General features: G+C 39.3%; 1 protein-coding gene across 1 annotated transcript in view; it reads left to right on the plus strand.

Moving 5' to 3' along the window:
• Positions 1–13,859, plus strand: part of prr36a (proline rich 36a) — a 26,733-nt gene continuing 12,874 nt past the window's right edge. Inside the window, exons 1-3 of the mRNA XM_079461462.1 lie at positions 1–350; positions 10,344–11,036; positions 12,173–12,245. Coding sequence (XP_079317588.1) covers positions 10,454–11,036; positions 12,173–12,245 — 656 coding nt within the window. The 5' untranslated portion in view covers positions 1–350; positions 10,344–10,453. The remainder of the gene's footprint in view (positions 351–10,343; positions 11,037–12,172; positions 12,246–13,859) is intronic.

Below are 13,859 nucleotides of genomic sequence, written 5' to 3' on the forward strand. Positions count from 1 at the left end.
GCGGTGGATGGGCGGGGCCATGGTTTGTTTAGTGACATCACTGCCCTTTGAAGTGAATTTCGGCCGTTGACCTCATTGGACGAATCTCGCGAGTCTGACGGGCTCTCTGGTCGCTGGTTTTTTTTGGGTTCTGAACATTCAGTTCAACTTTGAGACCGGTTTTGCATTCGTGACGGTACAGCGGTGGGTTGCGCGTGTCCTGTAGTTTAAACATCAGTGGAAGCGGCTTGCTCAAGGAATCCCACGTCTCCAGTATCACCGGTGTGAGATCGTGGACCGAGGGATTTTCACGTCAGGACGGATTGTTACACCGGTGCAGAGACACCACGCTTTTAAAGAACCATCTGAAGGTAAGCGAATGACTCACTGTTATCTGTACACGTTTGTAGTTGTTGTTAGGAACGCGTTTGCTCAAACTATCACTTTAGCATTTTCTCGCTAGAACGGGTTGCGTTGTAGTTTCTTTGTTTATTCAGGGCGGCTTCGTTTAGATTTGCATGCGTGGGGCTGGGCAGCGTTTTTAATACGATGCATCGATTTGTCTACACATGGCATTTACTCAACAGCGGCCTGCTCTTCTTTTTTCAAGAGCTCATGTAGACATCATATCACTGCGCGTAAACGTTTTGTTTATGGAAATGCTTGCGTGTTAAACGCAGTGTTTAATACCGTGGCGGTTATCGAGATGGAACGATATTCTCCCCATTCAAACGGTTATCGCGTGATGTATTTGGAAACAACTGGCGTATTTTGCGTTGAATATGTCTTTATCGTCTTTAATGTTATCGGGACTCAGAATGGGTTTCGTTTTGTTAATAAATGACGTCGGCCAGCACCATCCTAAGTAGTTATTCTGACTAAATGTCTTTACCCGAGAGATCTTATAAATCTAACGGAAATCGATAGTGTGAGTGGACTACGTGCCTTTGTGAAATGTGGATGTTGGAGGCATGTGGTAACGTAAAGGAGACGTGCGAGCTGCGAAAGTGACACGTTTTTAGTGAAACGCATCGTTTTAATCTCGCTGGTGACACGTTGTGTGTTGTTATCATCCCCGTAGCGCCTTGTCTTTGTTTATATGGAATCAAGTTCTACGCGACGCGCACCTGACGCGGGAAGTTCATTACCGCCGCATGTCTTGACTGCTAATGACCCGGATATTTGCGCGACCCCGGGGAACGCGCAGGGGTTACCGTTCTTCGTGACCTAAATTATCATCTTGGAATAATGCTAAATTATATTTTTCTAATATACATTACTAGCATAAACTAGCATGCCTCCGAACATTGACAAATTTGACTATAGAACGATATAAGCATTCAAACTATTTTGATGACGTCATTCTGCACCTCTCATAAAATTCCAGACTGTGAGGTCATCTAAAATGCCATTGGCTGTTTAAAAAAAGGGAGGGGCCACTCGATACGTCCCGCCCTAATTTGCTCATCCAGTGAAATATATTACTGCCTTAAATGAAAGTGAAATTTGATCCAATATGAAAATTACATTTACATTACATCTTGTTATTTCAAACCGGTTTGATTTTTTTTTTCTGCAGAACACGAAATAATGTTACGAACTGACACCTGTTCACTTGCATCCATAAAAATAGAAGTGGAAGGGTGCCGGTGCTGACAAGAGGATGAGTAAATGATGACAGACTTTTTATTTTTGTCGAGCGATGAGTGGCTTTAGTTTAGTTTATCATAATTTCTTGAATTTTTATCGTAAGTTAATGTAACAAATCACTTCAGTGGGTTTTGAATTAGCTTTACTACGACTTTCAGAAACCCCCTGCAGTTCCAATACAGTCCACATGGTTTCACAAACCTAATAGTGTGTTGGGTATGTAATTAGGTATAAGTAGGGTTGGGTATCCTTTGGGTTTTTTCCGATATCGGTGCCAAATAGATACTTTTAAAACTGTACCGGTGCCTGAGTCGATACCGTTTCTAAAAAAGAGCCACAGAACAAATGTGGATGACATTAAAGAACAATATGTTCAATTAAAAATATTTATTAAATATCACAAATTCACAACTATTATTGAAAGATGTTATAGTGTTTACTGTTTACCCTCCAGCTGCAACTAAATGCTCACCATAGTTGTATTAAATATGGGCAGAAAATGCTTTGAATATATCATTTCTATATCATTTAGCAGACGCTTTTGGACAAAACGACTTGCAAAGAGATCCGGGAGCAATAATACAATAGGTGCTAATACAAAGTTACTAGTTTCAATAAAAGCTAGACCACAACCTGTTGAGAGAAAGAGAGAGGCTTGGTCTACCTTTTTTCATTCGTCTGTCAATTATTCACAGAAGAGATGGGTTTTAAGTCGTTTTTGAAGGTTGTGAGAGATGTGGTTGACCAGACCGAGTTAGGAAGAATATTCCACCAGGAAGGAGTTGTGAAGGGGAAAGAGATTTACTGCCCTTATTAGAAGGCAATACAAGACGCCACTCATTTGCTGAACGCAGGGTTCATGATGCGGTTTAAGAGGGTGTGAAAGTATGCCGGTGCAGATCCAGTGATAGTCCTGTAGGCAAGCATCAGTGACTTGAATCTGATATGGGCTTCAACCGGTAGCCGGTGGAGAGAGATGAAAAGGGGTGTCACATGAAACCTTTTGGGCTGTTGGAAGACAAGGCGTGCTGCGTTTTGAACCAGCTGGAGTTGTTTGATAGCCTTTGCAGGAAGACCAGCATTGCAGTAGTCCAACCTTGAGATTTCCAGGGCCTGGACAAGAAGTTGTGCCGCATGCTATACCAACAGAGTAAAAAGAGCCTTCTAGGCTATATTTCATGTGCATTGTTTTAAAATCAGACAGTGTGTAAAATGAATAAGTTTAATTATATGCCAATACATGCAGTCAGAGTAAAACGCTTGACATACTGATGTCTGGACTTCAGACTGACGGATGGTATGAGCTTTTGCACTTTCACTGCTGTGTCTAACTTCTGCTATACTATGTTAAGAACGAGCTCCATTGCACACAGCACGCGCTTTATTGAATTACATTGCATTACAGATGCATCATGTGCGTTTTGAATTAACTTTATTTTTACTTTAAAACTTACCGTATGCAGCGGTTTAGGAATACTGATGGAGGGATGAAGAGAGAGCGGCAATTAAAACTATCTTCCAGAATTAAGAATCCACGGGTAATGCGTGTTCCGTTCTGTGGGGCGAGCGCGATCAGCACGGATCACATATCATTTGCGATCCGTTTAACCATTATGTAAGATGTGTTTGTTTGTTGTATTATCTGAGCTATTCGTCTTTCCTTCACGTGAATGAGGGCAACTCAGTCAGCATTTAAGTGGCACCGAAATCTGCGTTTTTGATTCGGTCCAGTTACATACCGGATATATTGGTACCGGTACATATTGGTACCAGGATTCGATACCCAACCCTAGTTAAAAGTCCTAACATAGAGGAAATTTATAAACATGGAGACTGGTGCTGGTGTATGTCTAGTCCAATTTAAAGTTTGTTCAAGTAATTTACAAGAAATGTTATTCTTTTGCCGTAATTTTAAACGCGCTTGCCAGCACCGCATACTGCTTTCTGTGAATGACATTTCCATTAAGTCTTCTATAGGCATGTAGTGTCCCAGGAGTTCGTCATGCATATTGTACTCCCAGATGTTGCTCTGATTCCTCCGAGCCCCAAAAACTAAGTGACCTTGATGAAGAATCCAGAACAAAATCCAGTTTGAGGCCAAAACGTTAGAATCGAGGCACTGTTTTGATAACGGCCGTATATCTCTGTGTTTAAATGTGTGACCTCGGGTCAGTCAGAATTTGGTCGATTGATTGTGTTTTCTATTTCATCCTGTGAGTTAAAGATTTCATCATTTGTTGAGTCATTGTAGGCTTTCTGTGCTGGAAGCCAATACAGGTTTTCGTCGTTCCAGTGATGTGTTTTGGCCCACTGATTTTTCGAGTCTTGCGTTCATACAATGGAAGTCAATAAGGTTAAGTGTTGTTTGGTTATCAACATTATTTGAAACATCTTTTGTGTTCTCCAGTAGAAAAAAGGCTTATAGGTTTGAACATGAAACATGATAATTTTTGGGTGAAGTAGCCATTTCAGACACGATCTCATATGGGATGGTCAGGCTGGACAATTACACGCACGATTGGTAACCCTACATTATTAAGTGTAAACTATATTGCATACTGATACATTGATGTCACCAAGCCCCGGTGTTCTTTTGCATGTTTTGGAAAAAGTGTTAAAAAATACCCCTTTGTGTTCTTACAAGCTTTATGGTGGTTTTCCTGATATTCTAATCGGTATAAACATTGGCAAACATAAGAGTTCTGGACTGTCAGCAAACCAACACGGCGTCCTGCTGTGTGTCCAGTATGCAAACTACACCCAAACCATCAGGTCTCATTCACCATCTGTTCTCTTTCTCTTTCACCTTCTCCAAGCTATCTCCCTCTTCATAACATCTTTTGTGGTATTAATCTGTTTATGTCAGTCTTAAATGTGTAAAACGGGTGAAGCCATCGGTTCTCTCGCTGTTCTGCTTTCTTTGTATTTGAGCATTTTTTATATATGCCCTTCCTCTTACTGTTGCCCACTGTTTTTTACTTTGTTTACACCTGCTATAAAGAAGTGTTTAGGGCGTTTCTGATCACATGCTAAATTCAGATGCAGATAGGTCACATTCGGAGGTAGTACAAGCACCTGTTCATGGCATCAATGCAAATCTTATGCGATGTCATCCGAGGACTCACGTCAACCAACCATTACGCTAAACGATTTGCTGTGTCCCTCAAAGTGGATTGTAAAATTTTAGAAAATAGTGTAAAGGTGTATTGTGGCTGATATCAAATACTACGACAGACCCAAACACTGGCACCAGTTTTTATAAGGTGTAAACGCTGAACCCTCTCACCTGACCACTTGTAATTCGAATGCCTCATGACGCATCTCAATAGCAGGTGTAAATGGGCCCAAATATGTCATGTTGTTTCGGCAGGTCTTTTCTAACCCTGCCCCCCCGCCAGCGTGGTTCGCCGAACACAATAGGACTCGTCCTCTCTTAATCCTTACATTAAGCATGCCAAAATCAAACCCTGTTGGGTCATTAAGCCCCATTCACACCCTTTACTGCTCAGCATACTCTTTCGCTCGTCTCGAGCTAATCCTGTTGAACGAGCGGGACAAGGGTCGTCTGCTTCAGCTTCCTGTCTGGATGCATCGTTACTGGCATTTCACACTCCTGTCGCGTTTGATACTTTACTGACCCGTCGACACTAGACTACAGCCAACACCATCATTCACAAGTTAACACTGCTAGTAGTCATTGATGACTCCAGAAAGTACTGAAACCAGCTTTGACCTTCATGTAGTACTGATGTCTTTGACGGATTAAGACTTTTGACATGCCAATTTTAAAATTCAAATAAGTAATATGATCTATTGCAGAATGTGATGTAGACATAAAGGCATTAAAAATTAAGTGATATTGAGTGTTTCAATATGAATTGGCTATTGCATTAAAAATGTTATGTGGTGTGACAGGGATTTATATTAAAATGCATGCATTTCCTTGACATGCTTACATTTTCTTTAGTATTTAAAGTGTTTAGAAACATAATATTTGCATTTCTTTCAGTTTTGATAAGTAATCATCTCCTATTTTTGTTTTAAAATTTTGTATTCTTAATTAACAAAATTCTTCATGATAATTGCATAGAAATACCATTCACTTAAGCATACTGTATCAGGGATTTGAATTACGGCCCCCAAAATTTTATACTTTTAAATTGATACAATTATTCTTATTAGTCACACCACATAAGTGGTTGGTATACGTCTTTGATGAACGCACAGTACAGTACACAAGCCCTGCTTTGATTAACATATGATACTTGTTACATATGGGACATTTAAATACGGGTCTGTTAGTGAAAAAATGGCACTGGACGCAACTGAAATGCTTGCTTGTACAATCAGATGAATAATTTTAGTTTGGACAGAGTATAATAAGCCAAATACAATGTCGGGAAGTATTCTGTAGGTTCACATGTACAATGCACATTACATAATGAACATTACATAATGAACATCTATCTACAAATTTGCACGGACGAGATTTTTATAACGCTTTGAGAACGTCTATGTGTGAATGAAATGAATAATGGAGTAATGTGGAAGCAGTTAAATAAAGAGAGGAGGGCTGTGTTTAAAGACAGCAGTACTGTTTGTATAAGTTGGTTTTCTGCTAGGAGTGTAGCGTGCCAAGGGCTGTTGTGAGAGCACTGCCTTGTATGGGCACATCATGTGTTGGTATCCTCTGTCTCCGTGTCTCTCTCATCCTTCTGATGGTATGCAATTTCATTTTTTCTCATCCAACCTTTTCAGTTATTGTCTTACTGCCAGCTAAACGTTACAGATAAGGACTTAAATGGAACATACAGTTAAATCCAAACAATAAGAGCAGGGGTACAGATATTTGTTAGACAAAGCCCAGAGTCCTATTGCGGTCTCCTGTTACAAGAATTCAGGATGTGGCCAGCTGCAGCTGCATGTTTCTTTATGACAGCCGGTTATGGCTCGGCATTGAGGAACTGGAGGCCCTGTGCGGGAATCTGGGTTTGCCAAGATTCTTTATCTTTCCTGTTTTATATCACATAGTTTTTCCTTAAACACATGTTTCTTTTGCTTTGATTAGAAATTCCGAATGCATGTTTATAACCAGACTAAACATTTGTTTTGAGTCTGTATAGGTGTCACCAAGATCTTTGCTTACTATGAAACCATCACATTACTATTTAAGGTATTGGGAAAGTAATGGCACACATACCCTTGCCAGCCGAGCAACTATCATGGAATTTGAAAGAAATCGGTTTTACCTTTCTATTCTCTTAAAGGTCCCGTGTGTGAATTGCAACCACCCCCCTCCCCTTGGAAGCACTACGGTGGCTGACACAGAACTAAGAATTTCACTTCTATCACGAAGGAGATAACATATTTACAAAACATGCTCTGTAGAGCGCAAGGGGACCCGTGGGGTATGTAGACAGAAATAGCTCATTCTAGGGGGAAAAAACGAAACGCTTCATTTTGTGAGGTCTTTTTACACCTCTGAAGATATAGTAATGTAAATTACATTGCATTTCTGTGACTTTATCCTTCTTAATCTCTCACATTGCATCCACCTTAATTCTGCCAAATTAAGATATTGATATTGAACTTGACGGATATGGGGTTCACAGATACCTCGTTTTGTTTTCATATCTACATAACACAGCCCTGTTTTTTCATTTGAAAGTAGTTTGTAAAATGGAGATCTACAGAAATGCATATGTCTTCTGTGCTTCTTTTAGTAAGCTCTCGCATTAGGGGGCTTTACCGCTTTCGTTTTGAATCCAAACACTCACTAGTGGTTCCTGAAGTCATACCAGGTCATGAGGCGCAAACACATTCACACAAAAGTTTTTCATAACAAAGTCTAATCTGATCTTCAAAGGAGCTTCACATTATATTATATCCAAGTTGCGTTGTTACTGGGTAACTGGAAACCTCCCATTACAAATGCTAAAATTACGTGTTTACAACGCTGGCTACAGTTTGTCAGTTCTAGTTTGTCAGATTTCTCAATTATCCCACAGATAATACCACGTTGTAAACTATGCATATATACATGACAGCATATATTACACAGTTGAGCATATGTGTCGTCCTCTGTTTTTCTTTTTCAAGCTCAGTTTTCTCAAAATAGGCCTATTTTCTTCTAACCACATTCTCTGCTCGCTGGAAAATAAGAGCGATGACTAATGGAGAGATATTTATGGGAAACCGTGAATGTAAAACAGCTGGAAAATATATCTTCCAATTTGCCGAAAGGCTACAATCTTGTGAACAGACTGATCTTTTAAATTTAGTTGGACGAATCACACTTTTATTGAAGAACTTTCAATTGAAAGTGTGCTTTTTCTTACTAGATTGCATGTCTTGAATGTCCTCGTGTTGATCTTCACATCACCGTGGAGATGCAGCAGCAGGGCTGCTGGGTAATTTTTGTTACGAGCCGGGCAGAACGATGACCTCACAATTCATCATCCCGGCCTGTCGGTTGACGTGTCCTGGCAGCTTCTTTGTTGTGTCTCTCTTAAATGAAGTTCTTTTGTGTTTCGTGACTTGCTTTGACTTTTAAATTCACAATTTTACTGTTTGTTTTCCTCTTCCGGGCCCTGTTACACGTTCTTGAGCTCACTTATCTGCTCGATGGTGACAAATTAAAATTAGATTTCTCTGCTTGCCTTGTCATTATTACTTCATGCTGGGATTCTTTGTTTTGTTTCATTATTTGCTCTGCGAAGAGGCCAAACAATAGATCAGCTGCTGTGGCCATCTGTGTGGCTGCAGAGAGGGAAGAGATCTGATGGAGAGGAGGAGGGGAAGGAGGACAGAAGAAAGAGGGGGTGTAGTTAAGAAGGACTTTTTAAGGGGGAAGAAAGACAAGAGGGGCACTGTGAATAAGAAAGTTTGAGAACGAGTGGGGTGAATGGGTGCATAGACCCCCTACCTATTTATCTTTATCCTTTTTCTTAGAGCCTCATACAACAATACTTTTGCTGACAAGCTTTTGCTTCATCCCCATAGGAAACAGAAAAGATAGGTCGGTGTAGTGCAGTGCTCCAATTAAATGTTATATTGTTTCTTGAAGACCTCGTAAAATCGAACCACTTTTATATGGCTTTCTGTCCAGGTCTGTTAGACTGAAGAGCATCTTCATGCTAATGTAAGCATTTTACTTTTTTTTCCTTGTCAGGAAGTTATTGATGACTCATCCTGCACATCACAGATGTTTGTCCAATCAACGGCTTTTCTGAATGACATTGTCCCTCCCCCAATTCCACCTGCAGCTGACAAGTTGCCAATTACAGTTCATGGATTATTTCTTTTGAGTTCGAGCGAGCATGAAACAATACTGTTTCCACAGGATTTGGAGGAAATGTGGTGCTGGATGACATCACACTCAAATATTTTTTTAAAGTTTGGCATCAGAAACGAGTGATGGAAACGCCAAATCTTGTAAATAAAGCCCCTCAATTCGCTTAGGTTTTTACGCTTGTTTGGTGGGTTTTTTTTTTTGCGAAAAATGGGAGATGGCAACGCATTTGCCGAATTAATTTCTCCAAAAACGTATGTCATTATGCACTACTGGATGATGTAACCTGACTAACCACAGTACTGATCTTGTTGCACAGCATCTGAAATGTTGTGATGGTCATTCTTAAATGCCCCAGCAAAGTCCTCAAAGTATTTCTGTAATTGCTTAACAGAACTGTCACGACTGCATTCTCAAACAGCAGGCTTTCACGAAATCACAGCATTTTTTGTGTTGATAAAGTATATTCAGTGGCTTCTCTTACCTTTCTTACTGATATTTAGTAGCAGTTTATTACGGAGTGACGATTTTGTTATCTTTAACTCGTTGGATGGAAATGGCGCTTATTCGCAAATCTTTTATACAATATTTCCATTTTGCGCATAAGCTAGATTCTAAAAGCGACTTTCAAAGGTTTTGTTTTATTCAAGCAAAATTGTTTAATAGCTTTAAACAAGAAACCAATACAATGTGTTCTATTTCAATATGTACTACTGTGACTTTTTGATGTACCGTAATCCCTTTGTGTTGGGACAAGATGAATAATGTTTATTAACTTACTGAAACTATGAAGAGGTCCGAGTTCCCGGCTTGCATTACTTTCATGACTGGATTTAGATAGTTCATGTTAAAGTTAGGTGTTATTTATAAATAAATATGTTTATTTAAAAAACAAGTGTGACACTGACTGAAGCATTTCAAGTTGATTAGCTCAACACAAATGAATTACATTCAGTTGAAATTAAACAAAATAAGCTGAATGAATTCAAGTATACTAGTCCGGACAATCACCCAGTTTAAGCTCTAATAATTCAATTTAATTGTTTGGAAATGGATGTCATATTCAAATTAAGTTCATCTTACAACGTTTAGTTAATTAAGTTTGTGTGAAAGGAGTATTGCAGCTCAGAAAAATAAGGAGATCACACGAGGTCAATTTAAGGCTTTTTTCTTTAAAGTTTACTTTGAAGTAGAGCTTTGTTCTAATTTTATTCTTTCAGAATGCATCATTTCCTCTTTTTTTAGTTGTCTTTATGGGGATGGTTCCCTGTTGAGAGAGCTGTTTGCCTTAAAAATAATTTCTCTGTGGAATGTTAGATTTATGTGTGTCTGTAACCCGATCAAGTTGTAGTTCTCTAAAACTTTAGATAGTTTGGTGTCAACGTGTGTTTAAGAATTATTTCTTTTGTCTTTCCCAATGCAGGTCAGCGATTCAGTTGGTGACCACATCCATTATACCTGGGTTCAGTGTGCAAACAGCACTGAATCCAGTGAGCGTATCCAGTAGCAGGTGTTTAACGGCTAATAGTGGCGATGAAACCTGATGGGGTTGCCACAGAACCAATGGAAGCAGAGGGAATGCAACCAGTAGCAGAGCCAACTGTCAATGAGGGGGTTTCCCAAAACGGCACTACGTCATCACCTCCCCAACCCAAAGAACCCCAAAATGGGAAAGAGGCTCCCTCAACCGGAAAGGATGCTACGGGGAAGGCAGTAGATCCACAAAATAAATCTAAAGCCCCAGTCAAAGGTAAAACAACAGCGGCAGGTCCGGGACAAGGCACGAGACCCAAAGCAACCCAGACCCGTGTGGCTAACAGAGTATCAAAACCTACAGCAAGTACTGCAACCAACAAACCCACTGCAGTTACCAATGCGACAGCAGAGAAGAAACCCAGTACTGCAGTTGGGGTTGCCGGTAAGAAACCTGCAGGCCCTTCAACTGCGGTTGCAACATCACAGGCTCCCCCTCAGGTGTCGGGTGTTGGAACTGGCAGAACGGCGAAGACAACAGTGACCAGTGGTACAAAGATAGGAACGACTGTCAGCACAGCCAGTTTGAGTAAAAGACCCGTAACAGCCTCCGCCAGTGCAGCAACCAAACCCAAAACCACAGGTAAGGTCTTTCAAATGTCATGTTCGCTGACCACTTGTTGAGGAGGTATTCACCAAGTTTATATGTTCTATAATAAGTTCGCTTTTTAGAACGTAAAGTAAATTAGGAACTGTTTATATCTCTGCAACTGTTTATATTTTTGTTAAAATGCGAGTAGAGTGTAGAGATATGCTAGCATGCTACTTTGCTTGTAAACATTTTTAATTACTTAAACGGATATTTCACTACGAAATAAAAATGTCCCCATGTATTATTCACCCTCAAGGTATCCTTATTGAATATGGTTATCTTCTTGAAGAATAATCCAATCAGAGTTATAATACCACGTACCATTTGTTTGAAGCTCCAAAAAGTGCATCCATCGATCAAACTGCTTGACACGCCAAGTCCGTGGTCTGGGCAAAGGTCTTCTAAATTGAAATGATGCTTTGTTTAAAATAAATTTCTATTTTGCTTAAGAAGACCTTTGTTAAGACCGCAAAGCCGTATCGAGCAGTTCTTTGATTGATAGATGCACTTTTTGGAGCTTCAAAAAATCAACACCCGTACACTCCCATTCTAACGCTTGGAAGCAAAATGATACGTAGTATTATAACTCTGACCGGATTATTCTTTCAGAAGAAAAACATGTTCAGTAAGGATACCTTGAGGGTCTTGTAAAATGTGGGGACGTTTTGATTTGGTTGTGAAATATCCTTTTAAAGCTGCAAGTATTATTTATAAGCGGCGCCGTCAGGTAAAGTTTTGTGGGAAATGTCAATTTGACGATATTTGACTTTAACACACACTCTAAAAAAACTGGTTCCTTAAAAAATGAAGTACAATCAAATTGGCCTTATAAGTAATTCCTGCGCCTTAACTAATTATGGTGAGTTAAAGTGACGTAGAACAATCCAAAATGTAAGCAAAGAAATTGCAGCGCTTGTAAACTTATAAAGTAACGCAATTTAAACCAAGATTTGGGACAAAGCAGCAAATTACATATTGTGGCTTTAAGTAGATGATTTAATTCTAATCATCAAGCTTTTGTTTTTATTTCCCAGCTGTTTTTAGTACTAATTCCTGTGACATTTCTCTTCGAATCACTCCTGATTTTGGTCAAATTTTTAATTTGTTTAATTTTTTCACTTCCTCAGCTCCAAGGCCAACCACTGCCAAACCCAGCACTTCAGCCACAACCAAAATCACTTCAACAACCAAAACTAACAGGTAAGACAGCAAGTGGAGATTGTGAAGTTTGAGCCATTATAATACATTTGAATAATTAATGTGGCTTAATATAACGCATAGGTTTTTTTTCTTGTGGTTACAATACACGATTTAGGAAGTGTTTATTGATGACTGCATGTTTTGCTGTGGAATGGTCTCTATTGTGTGTGTGTGTTCTGATTGTTGGCTCGTATTTCTAAGTCGGACTCGCTGAAAGAAGCTCAGATCAGACTTTGATAAACCACAGTATAGGCTCAACAGTACTCTTTTTGTTGTCCATCCTCTCTGGGAATGATAACTGGTATCTTCCCCTGGATTAAAGGGCTTTCATGACTAAAGCTTTGTTTTGTTTAGATTTGGTCATTAATATGATTTGGGTCATAGTAAAATATGAATTAACTTTCTCTTTAAATGTTTGCTTGTGTTTTAAAAAAAGGACATTAAGATCTACTCTTATTAGTTGCATCCTTTTCCCAGCAACCAAATTCTCTGCAGCCTCTTCCATTTTGGATATTGTAGATGCCTGTAGATTTGAGTATCACAATCTCATCCTCTGATTTTAATTCATGCCCTTAATTCCAGCCTTAATGTCAGTTTACAGGGCTGTTCAGGCTTCTTGTTGGATATGTGTCTCTGTGTGATCAAACAAATAGAAGTGTAGGGTGTGGTTTGTGTTTCTGTATTGACTTTAAATTCAGGCTGGAATAAAATGCCAGTAAGTGAGACAAAAGAGAGCTGGGTTGTGTTGTTTGCGTAAGACTGATCTTTCTGTCTGGTATATTTGTTTTTATTTGATGTACGTCACATAATATAGCTTATACCTTACTAAAGCTTCAAATAACATGTTTACACTATAAGAGCATAATCACAATCCCACTGTGGGAAATAAAACTCCATAAAAGCCTTTGCATAATTCAACCACAGCATCTCATCTTCACATTAAATATTTTTTGCATTTACGCAAGGCGAACCATCCAAATCACTCTGTATTAAGTTCTGTTTTTCTTTGTATTCCTTCATGCTTGTAGGTTAGGACCCTTTATTATTTTAAAGACCCACACACACACATCCACAAGGAAAGCAATAGGATTGCATGTGCCTGTGTTGGGTAAAGGCTGTACCAGGCAGTGGAGTAGAGTTCTGCAGAACAGGAAATGGCTCTTTGAAATTAGATTTTACCATCGGCCTAAATTGATTTAATCGACCATTTCAATATCCCTGCTGGTTAATCTTTCTCTGTTTGTTTTCCTTTTTTTATTTCCTGGCTGCAGCAATACTGGTGAACCACATGCCTTCCATCACGCTGTACCACGAGGAAAATTATCAAAAATGAACGAACTAATACATTTTCAAACACTGTATTTTCAACATCATTAACATCATTCCAAAGCAACCCCAATGAATGGAGTAATTAAGACTGAGTGATGTTTTAAAGCAATGAGGGCAACCAGGCTGTAAAGCTAACCCATTGCCTGAGGCTTTAAAGGGATACTCCACCCAAAAAAGTGAAGGCAAAATTTGGTCATGATTAGCTCCCCCAAGTTGGTCCAAACTTGAAAAATTTTATTTGTTCTGTTGAACGCAAAGAAAGATATTGGGAGCAATGTTATCAAC

This window comes from Barbatula barbatula (assembly GCF_947034865.1).
Source record: "Barbatula barbatula genome assembly, chromosome: 8".
In the NCBI taxonomy this organism is placed as follows: domain Eukaryota; kingdom Metazoa; phylum Chordata; class Actinopteri; order Cypriniformes; family Nemacheilidae; genus Barbatula; species Barbatula barbatula.